Below are 24,546 nucleotides of genomic sequence, written 5' to 3'. Positions count from 1 at the left end.
TTATAAGCCAATCTAAACCGATTTAGGATGGATAGTACCTCAAAATGGAAAAAAAAATAGATTAATGCATGTTAAGTGCAAAAGCCAAGTTTTGTTGTACAGAATCTACTGAATAATGTTTTCTTCTTGGAATATATCTATTTTTCTTTTTGGTCCAAAGGGATATCTATTTCTTTTTCTATTATCTATTAATAAAGTGAGAATGAAGCTGCTCAATCACGCATATTGACATATTTATTTCAGTTGTTTTAATCATAATTTTGTTACAGTACTCCTAATTTTATCATAAGTTATATTAGCATTAAAAAAATTAATAATATTTTTTTAAAAAATAGATACAAAATGATAAATTAACTATTGATCTTTTAAAGTAACTTGGTATCTTATATGAGACCTACTTAAATTTTTTCACAATTATTTTTATATTATATCACTTTTAATTAGTTATAAGTCATTAGTATTAGAAAATAAATAATATTTAATAACAAGAATAAAATAGATATAAAGTGATAAACTAAAAATGATCAGATGAAGTACATTTCCATAGATAGTAATATCTATGTCAAAAAAGGAGTATGAGAGTAGTATACTCATTGAGATCTAAATAATCGAGTTAAGATCTGAATTATCAAAATTGTAATTTTTATTAGGTAAAAATAAATGAAGCAAAAAACACATAAAAAAATGGAATTAAATTTTAAATTTTCGTTTCAATTTATGTGACACCATTTGATTAGGCATGAAGTAGAAATAATAAAATAATTTTGAAATTTATGGTATAAAATAAACCTTAAATTTTGTGTGATCATAAATTATTTCATTTAAAAAGAAAATCAAAATTTTGAAAACAAATTATTTTGAAAATAGAAAAATAATATTTTTTTTTGAACGAATTAAAAAAATAAAATATGACACATAAATTGTGATAGAAAAGTATAAATATTGGGCTGCGACATGCCCAAAGAAAAGATCCCAAAATCTTTGTCTCATGGCCAGACACCTTTTGCAACATGAGCGTAATTTCATTTATTTCCTTAGTTTTCTTTTAGTTGTCATAATTTTGAGTAACATAAATTTTAACCAACATTTTAAAATATATTTTTTCATTATTTTGATATGAGGAAAATTACAATGTATAATACTTTTTGTATAGTTTTTGAATAGCAAATTCTATTAGAAATATTAACTATTAAATTAGACCCTTGTAGTTCAATCCTTGTACGAACCACACACATAACGAACGTTTAATGCATCATAGACAGAAATGCACAAAACCTAATGCTAAGAAAACAGAAACAAATCTCTCTTCAGACACCAATAAAATATTTTACATTGGACATAGAACATGGGCTCCAAAAGGAACCATGGTTAGAGCATATAATTACTTCCAGAGCTTAATAAACTTGTCATGACTAGCTGAAGCAACCAAACCGGTGACTGTCGATACAGCCAAGGAAGCAACTAATCCATCATGAGCTGTGAGGGTCATTGTCTTGTTCTCGTTCATGTTCCATAGCTCCAAAGACTGTAAAATGCAATTCATGCTTTAGAATTCGTGAACCTATAGATCTAGTGGATTGAAGAATAGCCTCAGTTACATGGGGGACGAGGATTCAAATCCCAACACGGACAGAGTTGGGTAATTTCATTTCATCTGTCCAAGTCTTCGTGGACACAGTTATCTGGTACCTATACTGGTGGTGGAGGATAGCAGGTAGCTGGTGGAATAGTCGGGGTGCACACAAGCAGGCCCGGATATCACCATTATAAACGTGAACCACCTCACTTATTTATCCTTTGGGGAGAGGGGACGGGGGGAGGATAAATTAATTGAAAGCTTAAGATTAAGAAGCTAAAAACATAAAAGTGAAGAACAAAGGAAGATGTTGACATAGTGGAGGGGCAACAGGAAATTCCTCATTGTCCAAGACTGACTTCTATCATGCAACAGTATTTCATGGTTAATTACACAGGACTAGTCTCTAGCACCATATTTTTTCTTTTCAACAGGAGAAAGATATACATCACAAAAATAAGCTGCTAAGTGATAAGTGAATATAATCTGCTGGACGTTACCAAAAAAACAATGTACATACATGACTTGCCTGGTAACAGCCGATAACAAGCAATGACGGGTATGTAGGATGGAAAACACATGAGTAGAATTCGTTGCCATTTGAGCTAAGCTCATGTAAACAATCCCCTTCACTGCCAGACCTCAATGTCCAAACCCTGATAGAGTCTTCACTAACAGATGCTAGGCGTTCACCAGTGGGATCCCAGCAGACGTAATGAACTGGTTTTGTGTGACCCTTCAGAAACAATAGCAATATGTTAGGCACACCGGGTACTATAAACACAACCAGAGTTGGAAAGAAACATACGCAACAGCTATCAGTACATGTACAAGCCTGAAGAAAATCAATAAGTATATTAATTCAAAATTCTCTCTCTTTCTACTATGTTTACCTCCTCCATCTCTCCTCAACTCTTTCTATGTATGCTCATACTTTATTAGGGTAAATAGAAGGTACCTATTCTCATTAAAGGTGCAAAAATCCTAAACTCTGCAAATGGAATGAAAGCTAGATATAAAGCAATGATAACTAGTGAAACAGATGTCTTGCTGCAATTAAAAGAAACTTACAACTGACTATGAAGCCATCTGCAAAAATTCAGTTTCTCTGCTGTCACGGAAATTTATTCAACATAATCCTATCTTCGTTAAGAGTAATACTGTGAATATGGTACTATTGATATTGTGAAGGTCGAATGAGGAATTAAGAAATGATTAATTATCTAAATATCTTAGTTGTTTTCGTAGTTGCTGAGATTAGCATCTTTTAACTTCCAAAAGAAGTTGCTGAAACACTAAAATATAATAAAGTTAGTAACTGAAGTTGTAGCAGTGTGTAAGGAACACCAACCTTTAATGAATGCCGACAAGCTTGTGTCTCCACATCAAGTATCGATACAACGTTCTCGGTAGCAGCAGCAAGATATCTACCAATGTGGGGCTGGAATCTCACCTGAGCCATACCACCCTACTCGAGACATGCAATAAGAGATGGAGAATCGTATAATTGTGCATCAGTGTCCCCAATCTTCTGTGCTAATGCACATCTAATAGTTGACAAAGAATTTTACCTTGAACACTCTTGTGCAGCTGCCATTGTTAATATTCCAGTATCTTATTTTATCATCACCATCACAAGAACAGATGAGATCTTCTTTATTAGGATGGAAATCAAGTGAGAGTACACCAGCAGAATGCCCAGTGAAAGTGCGAATTGAGTAGCCCTGCTACAAATAATACAAGGTATGTTAGGAAAACTTCAAGAAGAACAAACAAGCTAAGTTTTTCTGCTTCTTTTCTTCTTTGGTCATTTAAGTAACTGCACCACGATCTTCTTTTCTTATTTGGTCATTAATGCAATTTTACCACAACCTCTCCTCGTAACCATGTAAAAGAATTTTCATTGACAAACTGACAGTCACCAAGGTAACGTTCAACATGGATACATCCACTCTTGATCCGTAATATAATTTAATCTAGTGGATTTCGTCAATTTTATTCACATATTACTCTTTCTCTTTTAACAAATACAAACTTCTTCCGGCCTTCACACAGCAAACTCAGTTAAAAAAATATTGACAAACAAAAGCTCATAGGACAAGTTAAACATTCTAGAAAATCGAAGATAATCTTATGTTATGTTCTGTTTAATTTATCAACACCTTTGATATGTTATATAGGACAGATATCAAACTGGCACAGCCTAGAAGCACTAAAGACAAATATCCCAATACAGATAATTTAGCACACTCAAGGAAACAACTTGGATGGAAAAAATCTCAATCCAAAACATAAAAGATGCTAATAATGAGAAATAAATTATGAAAAACTAACAACGGTGTTGACTAACATTGTCGGCATCCCAAACCCTGACAGTCTTGTCAAAAGAAGATGTTGAAAGTCTTGCCATGCTTGGACTGAAACGAACATCAGTAATGAGAGACGCATGCTCCTCAAGTGTTTCCTTTTGCGTTAAGGTATCAGTATACCATAAAACAGCCTGAAATAAAAGAGAGACAATAAGCAGTACAAGTTATTCTTTAAGAACCAGGAATATGGCTTTAAACACCATAACAATAAGGCATCGTAATGGAGATTTTCTTTATTTTTTAAAAAATGATAATGTTCATGGCAAGATTTTTGATACTTCTAGACTAACCTTTTTGTCATGGCCACCACTAGCTAGCAGTTCTCCGTCAGAGGAGAAGTGACAACAAACAACTTTACTGCCACTAGCCCGAACAGAATTCACTTCATTAAATGTGAACCCTGAAATCAAAGGTTATTCCTGTAAGAATATACCCCAATGCATAAGTCTAGATAAACCAGGCAGTTGACACATTTCCAAGTTGGCAAATTATACATATAGATTTAGTGTACAACATTCATATCCTTTGCCAATAAGAAACAACATGAATTGACTGAAAAGCTCAAATCTTCAAAAACAACACCAAAATCTGTGAAACAACAATTTCATAAGCCAAGGTTCGAATCCCAACAGAGACAAAAAAAACACTAGGTGATTCTTCCCATCTGTCCTAGCCTTGATGGACAGAGTTAGTTACCCAAAAACTGTTCCTGGTGGGAGGTGGCAAGCATCCCATGAATTTAGGCTAGTTATGCGAAAGCTGGTCCGAACACCACAGTTATAAAAAAAAGAAACATTATTAAGCCCCACATAGGTTGAAGCAATTGTGGTCTCAAATCTAGGGCAATCCTCCTCTCGGGAGCTTGATTAGGCACAAGATCCATTTCTTTAACATGGTATCAGAGCCAGCTACCCTGTCGTTGTTGTTCTCAACTTTGGGTCCCGTCCCCCTGTTAGGGTATCCACACTCCAATTAGCCAGTCTTGGGCGTGAAGGGAGTGTTAAATCCAATTTTAGTTGAGGGAATGGGATTGTCGTCTCTTAAATATGATCTTACGTAATTCTCTCCTAGCTTTTGGAGTTACGTTAGCCCCAAAATTCATTTTTTTTTTTTTTACCATGAACAATAGACATACACCATAAAGATACATAGATATTAGAAAGTAAATACACCACATGAGGAAACATTCATTTTGTTGGTGATCTCCAGCATTCTCTTTCTGACTAGTTATGAGAGCTTCCTTTGCATAAAGTTTTACCATAACAATGAAAAAAAAAAAAGGAAGGGGTGTCATACACAAGTGAAAAATTCAGGAGAAAGTATTAAGGCAGGAAAGCAAGTAAACCTGACTAACCTTTACTAACATCCATACCAACACCAACTGCCTTTAACAAGAAAAGGAAAAATTAGTTGAAGAAATCAGACAAGGGAGAATTAGACAAGAAAGGGTTGTGTGTTCTTGGTTCTCTTGCCCACTCACATCTTACTACTCTTATGTTTGGTACAATGAATGAGCAGAAATAGCAATAGTCTCACCATTCAACAGGCTAAAATGGATAATACCCACAATTTTGGACAAACTTCTAAAATGTAACTTATTTGGAAAGTGCTTTTTTTTTTATAAGTGTTTTTAAAAAAAATATTTTTAGTGAAAAGTTGTTTGTATTTAATCAATAAATTTTAAAAGTATTTTGAGTATTAATTAGTGTTTAACCAAACTTTATAAAAGTATTTTTTTAAAAAAAGTTCTTTTCAGAAGAATATTTTTAGGGAAAAGGTATTCTTTTTAAACTTATGAAAAAAGCTTTTGAGAAAAAATAAAATAAATTTGGATCAAACAGGCTATAGATTAATAGATAAATGCATGTTAAGTGGGAGAGCAAGTTGAACAAATGCATAGAAGAATGATTACATCTTGGAATATATTGTCTTTCTTCTTTTCTTCTTTCTTTTTAGGTCCAAAGGATATATTAGTCTATTTGTGACGATGTTTGGCATATTAGGCATTACATACATGTTTGTTGTAAACTTTATGTACACAAGTTGGAATTGAAGTATAACACTCGTAAATCATACGCTAGCAAAAGTTGTCAACTTTGCTAGTGAGTGATATAGTACGCTATCTTTTTTATTTGAATTTGATGAAGTGAAAGACACATGTCGAAACTTCATTTACAGAGTGGTACAATAATCTCTCCATGCTTTACTATAAGTTATGCAGTATGACTTATGTCATAGATTAAAAAATATGCGAACGCGCAGAAATAGAGTGTTTAGTTGATATTTACTTGTGATTTTCCTAAATTTAACTATACCGGTAAGTAAATTAAACAAATTGAAGATAATTTTTTCATGCATAAATGCACTGAAGCGTAAGAATTTTTTATCTCAGATGCACGAACAAAATACATGAATGCTCAGAGTAACGCTTTTACAAATATTATCTATCAAGTTAGATCCTCATGGCCCGATCCTTCTTGGACTCCCATGTTTGCCCTTGTTTGCGTTTTTAGTTATTTTATTTTATATTATAGTTACCGCCCTTGAGCAACAGGGAGCCATCTTTGTTATGTAGCATATTTTACCCCTAATGTATGACTTCCCAGTGCAAGTCTGAAATTAAATTAGTCCGGCCTCCGGACACCGGGTGGAAAACAAGAAAGCAAGAAAGAAAAGGTTCAATACCCTAGTAATGCGCCAGTACTGTGTAACTACATTTTGATCATTCCAATTGACATAACCAATTGTGGAGAGAACATAGCAGAAACTCAACAGCAAATTTTCTTCTTTTAGGTTTTAATAAGATGAAGTTAAGCATCAACAGTCAAGATGACCAGGGGATGGGGTTAGTACATGGTTCTTCCAGTCATAAATGGAAAAAAGAAAAACAGAATACAAAACCTAACGCTAGGTAAGACAAGACAGCAATATCTCTTCAGACACCCAATAAAATATTTTACAATGGACATAAAACATGGGCTCCAAAAGGAACCATGGAAAGAACATATTACTTCCAGAGCTTAACAAACTTGTCATGACTAGCTGAAGCAACCAAACCGGCCACTGTCGATACAGCCAAGGAAGCAATTAATCCTTCATGAGCTGTGAGGGTCATTGTCTTGTTCTCATTCATGTTCCATAGCTCCAAAGACTGCAAAATGCAATTCATGCATTAAAATTTCTGAATCTATAGATCTAGTGGATTGAAAAATAGCCTCAGCCCTCAGCTGAACCATGGGGGGCCAGGATTCAAATCTCAATAGACATAGAGATAAGAACAGTTACTTCTCATCTGTTTAAGTCTTCGTGGATACAGTTATCTATTAACTATATTCGTGGAGGGTGGCAGGGGTATCCGGTGGAATAGTCAGGGTGCACACAAGCAGGCCTGGATGTAGGATTTTGGAGCCAAGTACTAGAAAGTTTATGTTAAGAGTACGAACACACTGATATGAAGAGATGCCGACTCAAAAAAGAAATTGAAGGCTTAAGATTAAAAAGTTAAAAACATATAAGTGAAGATATTCAGATACAATGGCTCACAAAATTGTCATGGAAAAAAAGAAGGAAGACGATATACTGAAGGTACAACGGGGAATTAGTCCTTTTCCAAAACTGACTTTAAATCATGCAACAAAATTTCAGATACTTTTTGAATATTCAGTTTTCCACCAAGACTACTCTCTAGGAGTATTTTTTTCATTTTAACAGGAGAAAGATATACATCACAAAATAAACCGCTAAGTGTATATAATCTGCTAGACGTTTCCAAACAAAAAAATGTACTTGACTTGCCTGGTAACAGCCAATAACAAGCAATGACGAATATGTAGGGTGGAAAACACACGAGTGGAATTTGTTGCCATTTGAACTAAGCTCATGTAGACAGTCTCCTTCACTACCCGACCTCAATGTCCAAACTCTGACAGAGTCTTCACTAACAGACGCTAGGAGCTCGCCTGAGGGATCCCAGCAGACAGAATGAATTGGTTTCGTGTGGCCCTTCAGAAACAACAGCAATATGTTAGGCACACAATGAACTGGAAACACAATCAGAGCTAGAAAGAAACATACGATAACAGCTATGAGTGCATGTAAAGAGTCTTGAAAAAACTCAATACGAAAAGTTATTTATACAAAATCGTCTCTCATTCTACTATGTCTACCTCTCTTCCATACTTTATTAGGGTAAGTAGCAGGTGCCTATTCTCATAAACTGTGTGAAGATCCTAAAATCTGCAAACGGAATAAAAGCTAGATATAAAGCAATGGTAACTAGCGAAACAGAAGTCTTACTGCAATTAAAAGAACCTTACAACTGACAATGAAGCTATCTGCGCAAACTCATTTTCTTGGCCTACATGGAAATTTATTTGACATAATCCTATCTTCGTTCAGAGTAACATTGGGAATATGATACTATGGAAATTGTGAAGGTCGAGTAAGGAATTAATAAATGATTAAATATCTCATGTTTCTTGTAACTATCTAAGTCATTTTCCAAGTTGCCAAGATGGATCAACATCTTTCAACTTTCAAAAGCAGCTACTGAAACACTAAAATATAACAAAATAACTTAAGTTGTACCAAGTGTGTCATTATATATGCAACACCAACCTTTAATGAATGCCGACAAGCTTGTGTCTCCACATCAAGTATCGATACTACGTTCTCAGCAGCAGCAGCAAGATATCTACCAATGCGGGGCTGGAATCTCACCTGAGCCGTCCCACCCTACTCGAGACATGAAATAACATTCAGACGAGATGGGAGGATCATATAATTTTGCATCAGCGTCCCCAATCCCCAATGCTAATGCACATATAATAGTAGATGAAGAATTTTACCTTGAACACTCTTGTGCAGCTACCATTGTTTATACTCCAGTATCTTATTTCACCATCACCATCACAAGAACAGATGAGATCTTCTTTATTAGGATGGAAGTCAAGTGACATTACACCAGCAGAATGCCCAGTGAAAGTCCGAAGTGAGTAGCCGGGCTGCAAATAATTACAGGGTACATTAGGAAAACTTCAAGAAGAACAAACAAGTGAATCTTTCTGTTCTTTTCTTCATTGGACATTTCAGTAACTGCAACATGATCCTCTATTCTTCATTGGACATTTAAGTAACTGCACCATGATCCTCCTAAAGATGTTCATTAATGCAATTTTACCACAACCTCTCCTCATAACCATTTAAATGAATTTGCATTGACAAAATGACAGTCACCAAGGTCTTCCACCCATTCTAAAGAAACCAACTTTGGTTTGTTTCAATGTTCGACATGGATACGGCCCGTCTAAAAGTAATATGAGTATCATACATTCACTCTTGATCCGTAATATAATTTACTTCAGCAGATTCCGTCAATTTCAATTACATATTACTTTTCTTTTTAAACAAATATAAACTTCTTCACTGGGTGTGTATTTGTTGTTGAAACTTCTTCCAGACCACACGGCAAAATCAGATAAAAAATATTGACAAACAAAAGCTAAATATTCTAGAAACCCGAAGATAATCTTACGTTATGTTTTGTTTAATTTACCAATAACTTTGATATGTTATATAGGAGAGATATCAAACTGCACAGCCTAGAAGCACTAAAGACAAATATCCCAAAACAGATAATTTAGCACACTCGAAGAAACAACTTGGATGGAAAAAATCTCAATCCAAAACACAAAAGATGCTAATAATGAGAAAAAAATTATGAAAAAACTAACAACAGTGTTGACTAACATTGTCGGCATCCCAAACCCTGACAGTCTTGTCAAAAGAAGATGTTGCAAGTCTTGCCATGCTTGGACTGAAACGAACATCAGTAATGAGAGACGAGTGCTCCTCGAGTGTTGTTTTTTGCTTTAAGGTATCAGTATACCATAAAACAGCCTGAAATAAAAGACGGACAATAAGCAGTACAAGTTATTTTTTAAGAACCATAACAATAAGGATTTGTCATGGCAAGATTTTTGATACTTGTAGACTAACCTTTTTGTCATGGCCACCACTAGCTAACAGTTTTCCATCAGAGGAGAAGTGACAACAAACAACTTTACTGCCACTAGCCCGAACAGAACTCACTTCATTAAATGTGAACCCTATGATCAAAGGTTTTTCCTGTCAGAATATGCCCCAATGCACAACTCTTCATAAACTAGGCAGCCAACACATTTCCAAGTTGACAAATTATACATGTTGATTTAGTGTAGGGCATTCACGTTCTTTGCTAATAAGGAACACAATGAATTGACATAAAAATACAAATCTTCACAACCAACACCCAGATCAGCAAAACAACAATTTCATAAACCATTACAAACTGTTAAGTCCCACACCGGTTGACGGAATGAGCTGTTGTCTCAAATCTAGAGCAATACTCCCATTGGGAGCTTGATTAGGCACAAGATGCATATCTTAAACATGGTATCAGAGCCAACTACATTGTGATTCTGTTGCTGTGTTTTTCAATGTTGGGTTCCTGTGTTACGTTAACACACTACAGTTGGCCAGTCCTGGGCGTGCAGGAAAGTGTTAACTGTTTAGTCCCATATTCTTTAAGGGAATGGATTGTGGTCTCTTTATATGATTTTGCGCAATCCTCCCCTAGCTTTTGGAGTTGAATTAGGCCCCAGATCCATTTTTTAAACATGAACCATAGACATACACCATAAAGATACAGAAATATTGGAAGGAAATGCACCATAGAAGGAACATTCTTATGTAGGCAATCTCCGTAAAACCTTTTGTATAGCTCCCTGTAAAATCATCATTCTCTTTCTTTGACTTTACTCTTTTTTTCTGTGTGTGTGTTAGAGGAGGAGGGGGGGGGGGGGGACTAGGCACAGAAATCAAAGTATCAAACACAAAGTTAAGATTGAGTTGGATATTGAAAGGCTTAGAGAGATGAAAGGATTACAGCAGTTACTTGCTACTTATCAGAGCTTCCTTGATTACATAACATTTAAAACACAAAAGGAGGTGTCACATAAACAACAGCTGCTCAGAGCAAGACCAAACAAATTAACGACAAAATCTTAAGCCAGAGAACCAAGTGGACCTCACTAACCTTTACTAACATCCATACCACGACCAACTGCATCTCGAGGGTCCGCCTCGTCATGAGATAAAAATGATTCAACATTATCATCAAGAGAACCATCATCCACAAAACGATCCATATCAGCCTGCACAAGATCTTTGTCATCCCACTGCCAAAATTACATTCAATGAGGACTGAGATAACCCATTAAGATTTCATCCACTGGCACAAGATAAAGCACTTCTATTACCAATTGATTTGAAGGTGAAGTAAGAGTGCCATTATTATCTGCTCCAAACATCATCAATGGCTTCGAAGAACTTCCACTATGTTGTAAGGCAGGCATTGAAATCACATCTCCAGGTGTGTGAGTTGATGGTGTTGAAGGAGCAGAACTTGGGGAAGGTCCAGCAGTGTTTGCAGTTCCTGAACTATTGGCAGGCCCCGAAGATGAAACAGGATGTTTTCTCTTTCTCCCAGTCTGGTTTTTTGAAGCCTTGAAAGACAAGAAATATATTATTAGGAATCTTTAACAACGTCAAGCCTATGAAACTGAGAATAACAATCTCCAATATTAATCTTTTCATGGATCACTTCTAAGTTGTAAGAGATCAAGGGCTTCTATCCATAAACACATTCATAGTATTGACAATTAGATTTTATGGTGTTGGGGATGGATGAGAAAACTAGGTGAAATAGCATGCAAAGATAAGTTTTCACTAAATCGGATTGATTCTCATAGCACTTCGTTTATGCACTAGATAAGTTTTCACTAAAAAGAGAACTTTTCAAACTGGTGACGGGCTGAGTCAATCACCCGGGTCACATCCCCAATTTTTTTCTTTTTTTCTTCTCAAAGGATACTTTCCATGGGCCCATTATTTTCTTTTTGGGGGATCAGAGAGTAACTAGCCATCTGCAAAATAGATTAAGAGGCGGAAGTGCTGCAAAAGGGCCACGTGATTATCTGCAAAATAGTTCCTATGGTACTAAACCAGAAATATAGAGACCTGATCATTTCCACGAAATGAATTTGACATGCTTCCATCTCCTGTAACACTGCCACTACCCATGATTTTATCTTGTTGTAGACTGTGATTTGAACTCTGTGGTTGCTGACCAGAAAGTGTGTGCTGGGGAAGCTGCTGCTGTTGCGACTGTTGTGGATTGCCACTATGCTGCTGTTGTTGTTGTTGCTGCTGCTGCTGCTGGAATTGGGCCATCCTCAACTATACATGAGAAAGAAAATCTAGTAATTAGCTATGCTGATAAATGTATGTGGCACGCTGCAATACATGGTTAACACAAGCAAGAATTTAGCTAACATTTCACGGCGCGATAGAAAAAGATATGGTACCTTGAGTAAAATATCTTGATCTCCACGAGGCAAAACAGGGCAAGGACCCTGTGAAGGTGAACTCATATTTGGGACAACATCACCAACAGAATTTGAAAGGCCATCCTTGCCCATACTAGAGTTCCGATTACTAAGGAGCATTCGTAGCCTTCTGCTTTCAACATCACTTGCAGATGGTGAAGTCAAATTCTGCTGGGCTAGGATAAGCTGTTGCTGGTGTTGCGGTGATAGCATTGGCAGTTGATGAAAGGGCTGAGAACCTTGCATAAAAGACTTTGGCTGCTGGAGAAGCCCCGACGACCTAAGCTGATCATAGCCCTGACACGCATGACACAGAAAAATATGTAAATTGTAAAATATCAACAAAACTACAAATATACATCTCAGTCAAGAAACTATATACTCATTCCATTTCAATTTGTGTCTTCTCTTTTTACTCTATTTCAAAGAATGCCACTCTATATTCAGTACTAGTTTTTAGCTCCAACAATCCCATTTTACGCTTCGCGACAATCTCATGTAGGAATGACATGGCACGTTTAGAATCACAAGATTTAAAGGATAAGTCCGTATGTTATACACATCTTTAGTCTAAGAGCACAAGATTAAAAAGTCTACTTTGCATTCTTAAAACTTTGTTCCAATCAAACTAAGCCACATAAAATGGAGGGAGTAATTAATATATAACGTCAATCTTTTATACACCCAAAAACAAGAAAAAAATGCCTAAAAGATGAAAGATTACAATTTTTTATGTTAAAGTACAAGGGTCCAATCACTTGATTTACAAGTTTAAAAAAAAGCATCAAATTTAATCAAAAAAAAAAAGAAAGCATCAAATTGGATGCGCTATTTATAATCTCCAATAGAGGATGAATAACGAAGCCTTACAACAGTAACAACAACCCAGTGTAATCCCACAAGGGTAAGCCCTACATTACTCCTACTCCTAGATAAATATAACAACAACATACCCTGTGTATTCCCACAAAGTGGCGTCCGGGGAGGGTAAAGTGTAGCAGTCCATACCATTACGCGCACTACCTCAGATGAAGTAGAGAGGCTGCTTCCGATAGAACCGCGGCTCAAGACAAATAACATTATAACAAACAACAAACATAAAAACAAACAACAAAAATGAGATAACACACCACTAAATAATAAAAGAAACAAGACACCCCAGAGTACTACTATAAACTATCTATCCGAAATCGCAACATCATCAGACCACAACGAACAAGAAACTAGAAGACACATGCATACCACTATGACTACAGGCGCAACCACAAACAAAGCACTCCTCCCTTCTAATAAGGACACACTCCTACCCACTAACCATCTATCCTAGATAAATATACAATGTTTCCATGAAATCACCATGTTGGTTTCATCAAATTCTGATACATTACTTAAGGGGTACCAAAAGTTCACTGCAAGCTTAAGAACTATCAGTAAGTAATTCCAAAGCAAGTATGTCCTTGCAGCATGCTAAATTTCAAAAACCCAAAGCATATGCCTTATCCGCTAGCTGGGAGCAAACTTCAAGGAACCCACTCAGTCGATGAGAGAAAAAAGGTCTTACATATGCAATTTTGACTTTACGAGTTTATAGTATTTGGAAGCCTGAACGCCTTAAAAATTGATTACCATGGAGCAGAACCCAAAGTAGACAGATTTCACATTCACTGCTTACTGAATATCAAAACTGTGCACCTATTTCAAGAATTGCTAAAATAACTGTTTACCAACATCAAGTAATGGTTGAACTCAACAACACAAGTTGCAACAAATGCACTCATGGAAACAATGTCACTTGACACGTGAAAAGGTTTCAGATGCTATTTGCAGAAATACAATATAACCTTTAAAACTACAATAAGGTATTGGTACAACCAGGTTTCTGAACGAACTCCTTTACCATCAAAACAAGTGGGCAGCTGCATTGAACCCTTTCCTGATACCATGTTATGACTAATATCCTTCAGGCAAAACTCAAATATCTTTTCTATAAATAGGTTAACGTTTATATTATTTGAGCCGTATACTGCCCATGTAAAAGTCATCAGCAAAATCACAGACAGATCTACTGGGACTCATATTGGTATGTAGAAGCCAATAACATATAACGTCTGTTTTTGTTGGGGGGGGGGGGGGGGGGGGGGGGGGGGGGGGGGGGGGGGTTGCAAAATATAATCAAAACATTATTTAAAAGAGAATGTACTGTCAAAAGACAATGAAGCAAGAAGAAACTACAAGGCAAAAAGTTAGAAACTTACAGTGAGGGGCCATCCTTTCAAAGTCAAATTGTTGCCAGCTTGATTTGATCCTAATACAACAAGTCAAGTCAGTTCATCTGTAGATCAAGAAGTTTATGAAAACAGATCCCTTCTTCCCATTTCCTTCAAGTTAATATCACATAATTATTTGATAATCGAAGTAGAAAAGTAAGTGATATATCAAGGAGCGGGTTTTCAAAAAGAAGCAAAAGCACAAAGGGGATCAACAAAGATAAGGTACCAGGAATTCCAATCAAGGATCCTTCGGGACCTGCAGCTCGGGGATTAAGTATCGGATTGATTTCAGTCTTTATGTCCTGCTCCAATGAGGCAATAAACCATGTAACTAAAGATTGAAATTACTGAAAATGAAACCGCTCAAACAAAGAAACTAGAGAAAGAAGAATACTGACTGGTGTAGGCACTGGAAGTTGCTGACTACGTGTCTGAACCTGTGGGGACATGCTACCAGCAGCACCATGCAGCATTTGCCTGAACGTAGGAAACCAGAAACACCTTAGTCGAACTTAGACAGATTAATTATGTAAAATTGCTTGCGGTCAACTGAAATAAACTAATTTCTTGGTTTACATTTAAGCAATAAACTATGCTTTAGAAAAAACAATTAGAAAGTGTAGTAAGAGTATAAACCAGGTTACTTAAAGTAGTGCAAACCAACTCATTCTACTTGCTCTCCTTACTTTGTTCTCTAAAAATAATGCTAACCTTATTTCTACCGATGTCTCATTTTGGTATGAACAGGTAAATAAATTTAACTTAATTCAGAATCATACCCCGAGGGCTGCCCAGCTGAGGCTGCTGCTGCTGCTGATTTCAGCATAGACGCATGATTTGGATCTAAAAGCTGATTGACATTCTCACTGAATCTTTGCTGAAACAAAAAATTCTAAAGTTAATAGCTGAAAGGAGTTATTTCTTTCCAAACCTTAGTCCAAGACTACTACCTTCATAGATGCGTCATCCAATCTTTCCTCGTACATCTTTGTAGCCAATGCATTTGCAGTTCCAGTATTCTGTCTCAAGAGAGAGTCATTTCCACCAATCCCATTAGTTGTGCCGTTCAAGAGATGGTTGCCATCTCTGCGCTGCTGTTGCTGCTGTGCCTGCTGTTGTTGTTGTTGATGTTGTTGCTGCTGCTGTTGATGTTGCTGCTGTTGCTGCTGCTGTTGCTGCCTCTGCTGCAATAACATTTGCTGCATCTGCAGTTGATGCTGCTGGTGTTGCTGTTGCTGCTGCTGTTGTTGCTGCAGATTTTGAGGCTGTTGGGATTGCTGCTGTTGTTGCTGCTGCTCCCTTGCCTTCATTATTTGTGTCTGCAATTTCCACATTTACGTTGTATACAAAGCAAATGAAAAGCTGTGAAATACTTTAGAATGGATGATCTTTTAACAAGCCAGCCGATAATGAGACAGTCATCAAATAAACACTTTTTTTAATCAGTGGGTCATCAAATAAACATACAACTAGTAGAAAGAATGACAACTCATTCTAGAAGCTAAAATTCACTGCCCAAAATTATGTCCTCTCGGTATCAGATAAAACCTTGCAGATTCCAACAATTCACGACCTACAAACTCAAACAGTTTTTCTGGTCTGTCTATTTGATTGTTCGTTATAGTTGTAGGAGGTTGACAGTGCACCTCCAGCCATGATCACAGCCAAAATTAAATCAATCATCCCCATCCACCCCGCAAATCTAGAATTTCTAGAGCATGGGTGAAATGTAAGTATTAAGTGGAGCCGATTCCTAATCCTCAAGGTAAATAACTTAAATTCAACCAAATGCACCATTTAACCTTGTAGTAGCTGGGTTCCAAAATATAATATTACACCAAGTTTTAAAAATATATAAATAAAATACCTAGTTTTACGGAGGGATCACGGGTTCACGTGCCCCCCACTTTTTTGCCTAAAAATTGCCACTGCCTTCCACACAATAGATCATTTTTTATTAATGTAATAAACCACACAACAGATCATTAACGTGCCAAAAACTCAAACATCAAAATTATAGCAGGAAAACAGGTATTGTAAAAGGATGTTACTCTAGAATTCATCATAACAGGTATCAGATGCTTTAGGTCAAAACGTAGAATTGATTACGTTTTGTATTCCCATACAGTAAGAATAAGAAGTTATCTGGCAAATCTGCAGTCTAATCTCAAGGACAACGGCATGCTCTTACAAGACCCAAAATATGAACAGGTTCATGTGGTTGGTAAGAGGACCTAGGATACATGGAATGTCCCAAACTGGGTTTCTCTGCTGCGACCTCGCACACAGAAAAGGGGAAAGGAATCCGGACAATGGGAGAGAAAATACAGCACATAAAACTCACTAACCATATCAACAACAAAAATGTCATTACTATTAAAGAGAAGTGATAAAGTTTCCATGAATCCATGAAAATATTACTATCACGGTTAGCGTCGATAAAGTTCAGCAAAACATTGCATAATTATCACAATTTGAGGCATAAAAAGCAAAGCACCTGAGTATCTTTTCCCACTAATCAGATAATAGTTAGTGAAATTTTTATCCAGAAAGATTTTTAAGTTAAAGTAAAAGGCCAGCTGCCTTAGTTGCAGCTGGTGGTAATACCAAATATTGACATGAGAGAAACCAACAACATTCTAATTAAACAAACAACTGAATACAAGCTAAAAGAGAGCAACTTTTGGCATCACTCTTACCTTCAGAAGCAGTAACTTCCGGCCTCTGGTATCAATACAAATTCCTAACAGTTCTCATTGTAAGTTGTAACAAAAGAAGGAGAGCAGGAAGAGACATTCTTGAAAAGAAGTCTCAATAGTTAGTTCATAATGTCAACTAGGGACCATAAAACTAGTCATACCAGAATAACTAAACTTAAGAGTCCAGTTGAGTAATGAAGTTCATAAGTAGGAAATCTTGTCATTAACCAACCTCGATATAAGAGGCAGCAACTTCCGAATGCTTCTCATTGGTCCTCGCGATGAATATGTCCCAAAAAACGGACCACCACTCGAACAGAAAACCACCAGGGGCATCAATAGCTGAAAGAAGGACAATCAAAAGGTCAAAATAATGAAAACCAGAGAGAACCAACTGGCGAAGTGCAACCTCCTCTGCAAATGCTCGAATTTATAATCTCACCAACAGGGTCAGATGACACTTTCCCTTCAGCTTGAAAGGCCTGAGCAGAAGCCTTTAAATCTCTTTTTACTAAATAATCATGAATATAAACATCAAGCCTGCAATTCGAAGTACCAAAACTGTGTCAGTAACCGCAATAGAAATCACAGCTGAGACAAAGATATTCTGAAGTAGGATTGAATTGATTATAGAAACATGAGCTCAATTAGTCGGCTGAGTAGTTAACAGAGAAAAATATATAAAGACGAGGAAACAATTGACTTTGTAACACGACAACTTTTTACTCTTCCTACAGAACAAGCCCGTGTATCTTTAAATTTTTCACTAATGTAAAACAATTGAGAAAGAGTAAATTTGACTGCCAGAACTGCTGGTTAATAAAGAGGCCTAATTTTTCTTCACTTGAATCATGTTTTCAAGAATCTAACAACATACCCAGTGTAATTCCCCACGTGGAATTTGAGGAGGGTAGAGTGTACACAGACCTTACCCTACCTTGGAAGGTAGAGAGGGTGTTTCGGATAGACCCTCGGCTCAAGAAAATAACAGAGGCGAGGAAATCATGGCAAGAATCTAGATTTGAGTAATAATCAGAAGGAAAAGGTTTTTTTCTTAACTAATTAAATGTATTCAGTTCTTCACATTAATACTATTGCTAATCATACAAAAGCCCTAAGCACCCAAACTCATCACTGCTGCATTCAGCAGCCTAATAAAAATCTTCAAATTCAGCAGGCTGAGAAAACATGTGTGTATGTGTGTGAGAGAGAATTTAGAGAGGCATATTCATAAACCCAATGCCATAATAAGAGCTCAAAGTTGAGCAAACCCTAGCAGCACAATAGCTACTAAAAAAAACTCAAAAATTTATTCAAAAAAACTGATAACAAAACACACATATTTAAACAACCCCACAACACAAATCTGGCAAATACCCGTAAAACTATCAAAAAAATTGGAACTTTACACAAAACCCAAAAACCAAAAACCGAAACAAACAGTCAAGGAAAAAACAAGAATGCATATACAACTTGTAACAACTAACAACAACTACAATTAAACGGAAAAATAAAAAAGAACTAACATTTTATCAGCTTCCCAGTTGGTTTGAGACATGTTCAATACTCCACCAATTCACACAAACTCTTCTTAATAATGTCAGATCCTTAGTAAACAACTTCTTCTTCTTCCTCACCCTCTGAAGTATACATATGCCATCAATCAAAGTTAAAAAAAAAAAAAATAATTACTACTAATCAATTCAACACATAAAAAGAACAAAAGGGTACAAATAAAAAGCAAAAGGGTGTTTGTATATACCCTTTACATTTGTATTTTTGCATATAAAATTGGAATCTTGAAGTTGGATGGACACCGGAAAAAAAAAAAAAAAAATTTTTTTTTTTTTTTTTTTTTTTGCTTTTTTTTACTATTCTTTTTTTTTTTTTCCTTATGAAACTGAAATTCTCTTCTGATGGGTTTTATAAAGAAGGGTTGGATTTGCTGGAGCTGATGTTGCAGATATTGTAATTGATCAGTAAGGATTAATTTTGCTGAACAAGTCCTTGCTTTTTCTCAAATTTTCAAACTAAGTCCTCTTAGAAGAAGCTGGTCTGTTCTTTTGTTCTAAAATAGCCCCTTATTATCGAGTAATTAACTATAATGACATGTCAAATATATTCTCCGCGTCCATTTATATTTATCAAACTTGGAATTTGCACGTTCTCAATTGAGCTGAAACTATTTGGAAAATAAATTGTCTGTTTTTTTGTTTTTTTTTTTTAGATCAAGTGGTATTTCGCTGAATGTGTTATTATTATTATTGAAGTTTGCACGTTCTTAAAAGAATAATAAATATCTTTTATATTTTATTTTATTTGATTTTTATTAGCTTGACACTTTTCTTAATAAAATATTTATTAAAAGCTTACTTTAATAATTAATCTTATTAAATATTCTTTGAAAATAAAAATTTGAGTGTTATATATTTTGTGTGATTATAAACTTTTCTTGATTTCACAAAATATATAATTAAATCGAAACAATTATTTTTAATAAAAGTGTCAAATAAAATAAAACGGAGAAAGAAATATAGGAGTATTTTATATTTTACTATAATAATTAGGGGTGTACATCGATCGATTTGGTTAAATTTTATGTGTTATTAGTTTGGTTTATTGATTTTCGATTTTTAAATATGTAGAATCAATAACCAATCAATAAGATATTTTCTTATCGATTTTCGATTTATCTATTTTTTGTCCTTAACGGTTTGATTTTCGGTTTAATTAATAAGAAAATACTCATTAAATAGAAATAGTAACAACTAATATTAAAAAACTAAATCTTAGTTACCGCCAAAATCCTACGCAATGCAGTTTAGTCTACAAGAATCTTCAAACTTAAATGAATGTTAGTTCGGAAAAAAACTGAATCGTAATTGTTGGAAGCTGCTAAATGTTTCAAGTTTTCCAATACGATAATACTCGTATTTTATATTGTGCCTTTGTTGTCCTGAATAGATTAATATTTTGTGAATTGATATATATGTATATATATATACTTATCGGGTTATCGGTTTAACCGATAACCCAGCACGCTAAAATCGAAATCGAATCGTTTATCCAATAATTTTTTTTATAAAATCAATAAAAATCGTTAACTCAATAACCCAATATCATTTTATCGGTTCAATTTTTGCAAACTCCTAATAATAATACTTCCTCTATCTCATTTTATGTGAATGAGTTTCTTTTTTATCCATCTCAAAAAGAATGTTTTCTTATTTAACAACTACTTTAATGATATCATCTTCATTTTATTCTTTCCGTGTTTCAAAAGATAACTAAAAAATAAACAATAAAATATTTTAAGAGAGTCAATTTTGTAAACCTTATAAACTCATTATTTATTTTTAAAACTTCATATTCGATCAAATATCAAAACATAAAATGAAATGAAGAGAGTAATAATATAAATCGATTTACGGTCTTTGGCCTTGATAAATAATTTAGAAATAAGCAATAATATTTAGGGTAAAATATAAAAAGAAATATTTTATATATATATTAATAATGATAAATAAAAAATAATTTATAAAATATTGAATAAGGAAAAGCGAATGAAGAAGAGTAGCGTAGAGTTGCTTTATTGCTTTAAATAACTAATTAATAAGCATGGACAAAAATGTCATTTCAAGTTATTTAGTTTCTCGACAGATGTACTTTTTTGCAGCACATTTGCATTGTAAGTCCCTTAATTTTAGTGAATTTGTTTTTTGTTTTTCATGTTCTAGATCTTCAATTCTTCATTAATTTAATATAGAACCTTAAGAATAGATCAATTCCTGGTAGGTTGCTCATCTGGTGAAATGACAATTTTACCCTCTAAAGTCAAAAAGAGTCAAAAAAAATTTAATTAAACTAAAAGGATATTTTGTCATTTAACCCAAGTCTAAACAAGTCATTTTGAGTAAATTTAGTGATAAGTATAGCCGCTTTTAAAAGCAAGATTCGAGTAAATTCAATTTTACTAATAATAATATAGCGTTATTGTCAAGAGTATATAATTTAGGATTTGAAATTAAATTTTGAGAATTTGTTTTAATTTCCTACATTCTTATTCAGAAAAAAAAAATTATATTCTGTAATATTTCATCATATTTATGAGATTTCTAGATCAATTGCAATGGTATAAAAGAAATAATTATTGATCAATTAAGAAATATTCATAATTGCTAAACTAATATTTGGATTTTACTTCACGCATTTAGTTGCTATTATATCATAAGAATATATTTATGAGTATTATTTTATAATAATAAACATGTGATGCATAAGACCACTGGTCAAATAATTACAATTATGAGTTTTAGGTGTTATAGCCTTATTGGTGACACCGATTAGGTTCAAATTAAGAATTCCTAATAAAACTCCTACACATTCATGTGATAATAAAAATAATATTAAAGTGGATGAAAGTGGAAAAAATATATAAAACAGAACAACTTTAAATAAAGAATGGATGCCCCAAAAACGTTTCAAGTTGCTTACTGCATTTTAACAAACAAAAAGATTGGGTCAATTTCATTTTTGCTCTTGTTTCAAATAACTTTTTTTTTTATGCGTAAGTTTATATTTTCGCATTATAATATCCTATAAGTTATATATTTTGCTAGATATAAATTTAATTTTTAAGGACAGAAATTAAATATCAATCTATTTGAAAGATTAAAATTAAAAATTGATCATTTCATAACCTAAAGAGACCGTAAAGCCTAAATTAGGGATGGACATGATGGTAGATATCAAATTATTATGTCAAAATTAAATTTTCGAATTTTACAGTTTCAACGTATAATATTTGATATGTATTTTAAAAAAATTTATTCAGTATATATATACATACACACTCACATAATTATATATTATTATAATACTATCAAAATTATAAATTAGTGATAGTACATAACTAATTATTTAGTCACCGAAATTTTGACTACTCTATCTTTGATTGAATTGTCATTTTTGTGTAATTGATTAACAAAGAGAGTGAATGGTATTTTTTAAAAAAGAAAATGCGGAAAAGGGTCTAATATACCCTTCAACTATTAAAAATGGTACATAAATACCCTTCTTCCACGTTTAGGCTCAAAAATACTCTTTCATCCATCTATTTAGCTCAAAAATACCCTTAATGAATTGAAAATAACTCAAAAATGCCCTTCTTCATCTATTGGTTCAGAAACGCCCCTCCATCCACCTATTTGGATCAAAAATGTCCTTAACAATAAATTTAAGTGCAAAAATATTTCCTCTTTTTAACAAATTCTGATGTGGAATGTATTTTTTTTTAAAGCTGTGGACTTGAAAACACATTATTTTCTAAAAAAAATTTTTGAGTAAAACGTAAGATATTCTGACGTTTTAAAAAAAATTGTAAAACATAAGAATTTATTATGATTTAGAGAAAATTTTTTACTGCAGATTTCCATTAAAGAATCGTTAATAAAAAAGGGTAAATATAATAATTTATTACGTTTAGTCCATTTTAATAACTAATTATAGGATGGTTTATTTTGATCAATTTATTCATAGCTTGATTTATTTTGGTTTTGAGTTCAAAATTGAACTGTGAAATACTATATTCGTGTGGTTTCAATTAGGATTAAATATCCTACGCACATGCTCACATCGTATTTTACTACATAATTTTAAAATTAAAAATACTAGACGTTTTGAAAAAAATAAAATCTCGCTACATAGTGCAAAAACAAGTACTAATAGCAGTACTTAATTTTTCCACCCTTATAATTAACGTGACGTTGTTTCCCCGTAATATTTCACTTTCATACCTTGTAATAAAATAATAATTTCTTTAATCAGAGGATTAAACCACACCAATATAGTATTTCCTAGTTCGATTTTGAACTCAAAACCAAAATAAGTCAAGATATGAATAAATTGATCAAAATAAACCATCTCTATAATTAGTTATTAAAATAGGCTAAACGTAATAAATTATTATGTTTACCCTTTTTTATTAACGATTCTTTAATGGAAATCTACAATAAAAATTTTCTCTAAATCATAAGAAATTCTTATGTTTTAGATTTTTTTTTAAAACATCTGAAATTCTTACATTTTACGAAAAAAAAGTTTTTTAGAAAATAATGTGTTTTCAAGTTCACAGCTTTAAAAAAATATATATATTTGTTAAAAGGAGGAGACATTTTTGGATTTAAATTTAACGTTAAGGGTATTTTTTATCCAAATAGGTGGATGAAGGGGCATTTTTGAACCAATAGATGAAGAAGGACCTTTTTTAGCCATTTCTAATCATTAAGGGTATTTTTGAGCCAAATAGATGGATAAAAGGGTATTTTTGAGCCTAAAGGTGGAAGGAGGGTATTTGTGTATAATTTTTAATAGTTGAAGGGTATATTAGAGCCTTTTCCGAAGAAAATGGGACATTTATCTATTATATAAATGCAGGTAAATTAAAGTCAAACAAATTATTACCAATTATTTGTAATGATTCGAGACTATCCTTTAGACGTCACACAGTGTTTAGGACTACAAGTAATTTCGAAGCTAATTCATGATATCTACTCACTACTAAAAATATACAAAAATCGACCACAAAAAACCAACCACAAACTGTGGTCGGAAAAAACTGACCACAGGTGGTCGATTTTTATTTTTTTTTTTAAAATCAAAATAACTATTTCAATAATTTTTATATTAATTATTATTTATTTTACAAATAAAAATTAAAAAAAATAACAAAATCAACCACTCGTGGTCGATTTTTAAAAATTCTTTTTAAATTTATTTAAAAAAAAAAACGACCACCAGTGATCGACTTATAATTTTAAAAAAATTAAAAAAATCGACCACTTGTGGTCATCTTTTTAATTAAAATAAAAAAACGACCACTTACGGTCGGTTTTTGAACTAAAAAAAATTAAAAAGTAAATAATTTTTAGTAACACCTAATTATATATATGTAATCAAATATATATATATATATATATATATATATATATATATATATTATTTTCATTAAAAATAATTATATATATAATCTAATATATATATACTTTTTTGAAATTACACTGATCACACGTAGTCGATAACCAGTATAATAATAATAAAATTCAATCATTCTTAAATTTTGTGAAAAAATTACACTAAAAAATATTTCAAATAAAATAAATATATATAAAATAAATATTTTCTTTTGTATATACATTAAATGACGTT

The 24,546-nt window shown here is 33.5% G+C and overlaps 2 protein-coding genes across 12 annotated transcripts; both read right to left on the bottom strand.

Moving 5' to 3' along the window:
- Window positions 1–1,142: 1,142 nt before the first annotated feature.
- LOC107872801 (transcriptional corepressor LEUNIG) lies at window positions 1,143–5,852 on the bottom strand. 8 transcript variants are annotated; one of them, XM_047413644.1, is made up of 7 exons: window positions 5,300–5,852; window positions 4,236–4,345; window positions 3,927–4,076; window positions 3,148–3,300; window positions 2,928–3,044; window positions 2,106–2,312; window positions 1,143–1,525 (listed from the first exon to the last, which is right to left on the bottom strand). In XM_047413644.1, the coding sequence occupies exons 1-7, from the start codon at window positions 5,313–5,315 to the stop codon at window positions 1,382–1,384; spliced, it is 897 nt and encodes a 298-aa protein (XP_047269600.1). In that variant the 5' UTR covers window positions 5,316–5,852; the 3' UTR covers window positions 1,143–1,381. The 8 variants fall into 8 exon arrangements, with proteins under 8 accessions (XP_047269600.1, XP_047269599.1, XP_016574896.2 ...); XM_047413643.1 differs by having other exon boundaries at window positions 3,148–3,303; window positions 5,300–5,572; XM_016719410.2 differs by having other exon boundaries at window positions 2,097–2,312; window positions 5,300–5,572.
- Window positions 5,853–6,713: 861 nt separating this feature from the next.
- On the bottom strand, window positions 6,714–19,392 carry LOC107872800 (transcriptional corepressor LEUNIG). 4 transcript variants are annotated; one of them, XM_016719406.2, is made up of 19 exons: window positions 19,103–19,392; window positions 18,867–18,980; window positions 17,783–17,880; window positions 17,573–17,682; window positions 15,592–15,960; window positions 15,421–15,518; window positions 15,040–15,118; window positions 14,868–14,943; window positions 14,627–14,676; window positions 12,351–12,668; window positions 12,004–12,222; window positions 11,244–11,489; window positions 11,021–11,162; window positions 9,943–10,052; window positions 9,694–9,843; window positions 8,793–8,948; window positions 8,563–8,679; window positions 7,741–7,947; window positions 6,714–7,096 (listed from the first exon to the last, which is right to left on the bottom strand). In XM_016719406.2, the coding sequence occupies exons 2-19, from the start codon at window positions 18,896–18,898 to the stop codon at window positions 6,953–6,955; spliced, it is 2,721 nt and encodes a 906-aa protein (XP_016574892.1). In that variant the 5' UTR covers window positions 18,899–18,980; window positions 19,103–19,392; the 3' UTR covers window positions 6,714–6,952. The 4 variants fall into 4 exon arrangements, with proteins under 4 accessions (XP_016574892.1, XP_016574894.1, XP_016574893.1 ...); XM_016719408.2 differs by having other exon boundaries at window positions 11,021–11,138; XM_016719407.2 differs by having other exon boundaries at window positions 11,244–11,474.
- Window positions 19,393–24,546: the final 5,154 nt, after the last annotated feature.

The sequence above is a fragment of the Capsicum annuum genome, chromosome 6 (genome assembly GCF_002878395.1).
Source record: "Capsicum annuum cultivar UCD-10X-F1 chromosome 6, UCD10Xv1.1, whole genome shotgun sequence".
Classification (NCBI taxonomy): Eukaryota; Viridiplantae; Streptophyta; class Magnoliopsida; order Solanales; family Solanaceae; genus Capsicum; species Capsicum annuum.
The sequence above is the reverse complement of the archived record's forward strand: the minus strand, read 5'-3'. Positions and strand labels throughout refer to the sequence as shown.

Bases quoted from the DNA above. Each gene is read 5' to 3' on its own strand.
- LOC107872801 (XM_047413639.1), bottom strand. From the start codon at position 5,157: ATGCTGGAGATCACCAACAAAATGAATGTTTCCTCAT. The intron at 2,313-2,927 runs GTTGGTGTTCCT...TTGTTTCTGAAG, and splicing joins CTTGTCGGCATTCATTAAAG to GGTCACACAAAACCAGTTCA. The intron at 1,526-2,096 runs GTATGTACATTG...TGCATTTTACAG, and splicing joins GCTGTTACCAGGCAAGTCAT to TCTTTGGAGCTATGGAACAT.
- LOC107872800 (XM_016719406.2), bottom strand. From the start codon at position 18,898: ATGTCTCAAACCAACTGGGAAGCTGATAAAAT. The intron at 15,519-15,591 runs GTAGTAGTCTTG...TTTTTGTTTCAG, and splicing joins TGGATGACGCATCTATGAAG to CAAAGATTCAGTGAGAATGT. The intron at 11,490-12,003 runs GTCTCTATATTT...TTGTCTTTCAAG, and splicing joins CATTTCGTGGAAATGATCAG to GCTTCAAAAAACCAGACTGG.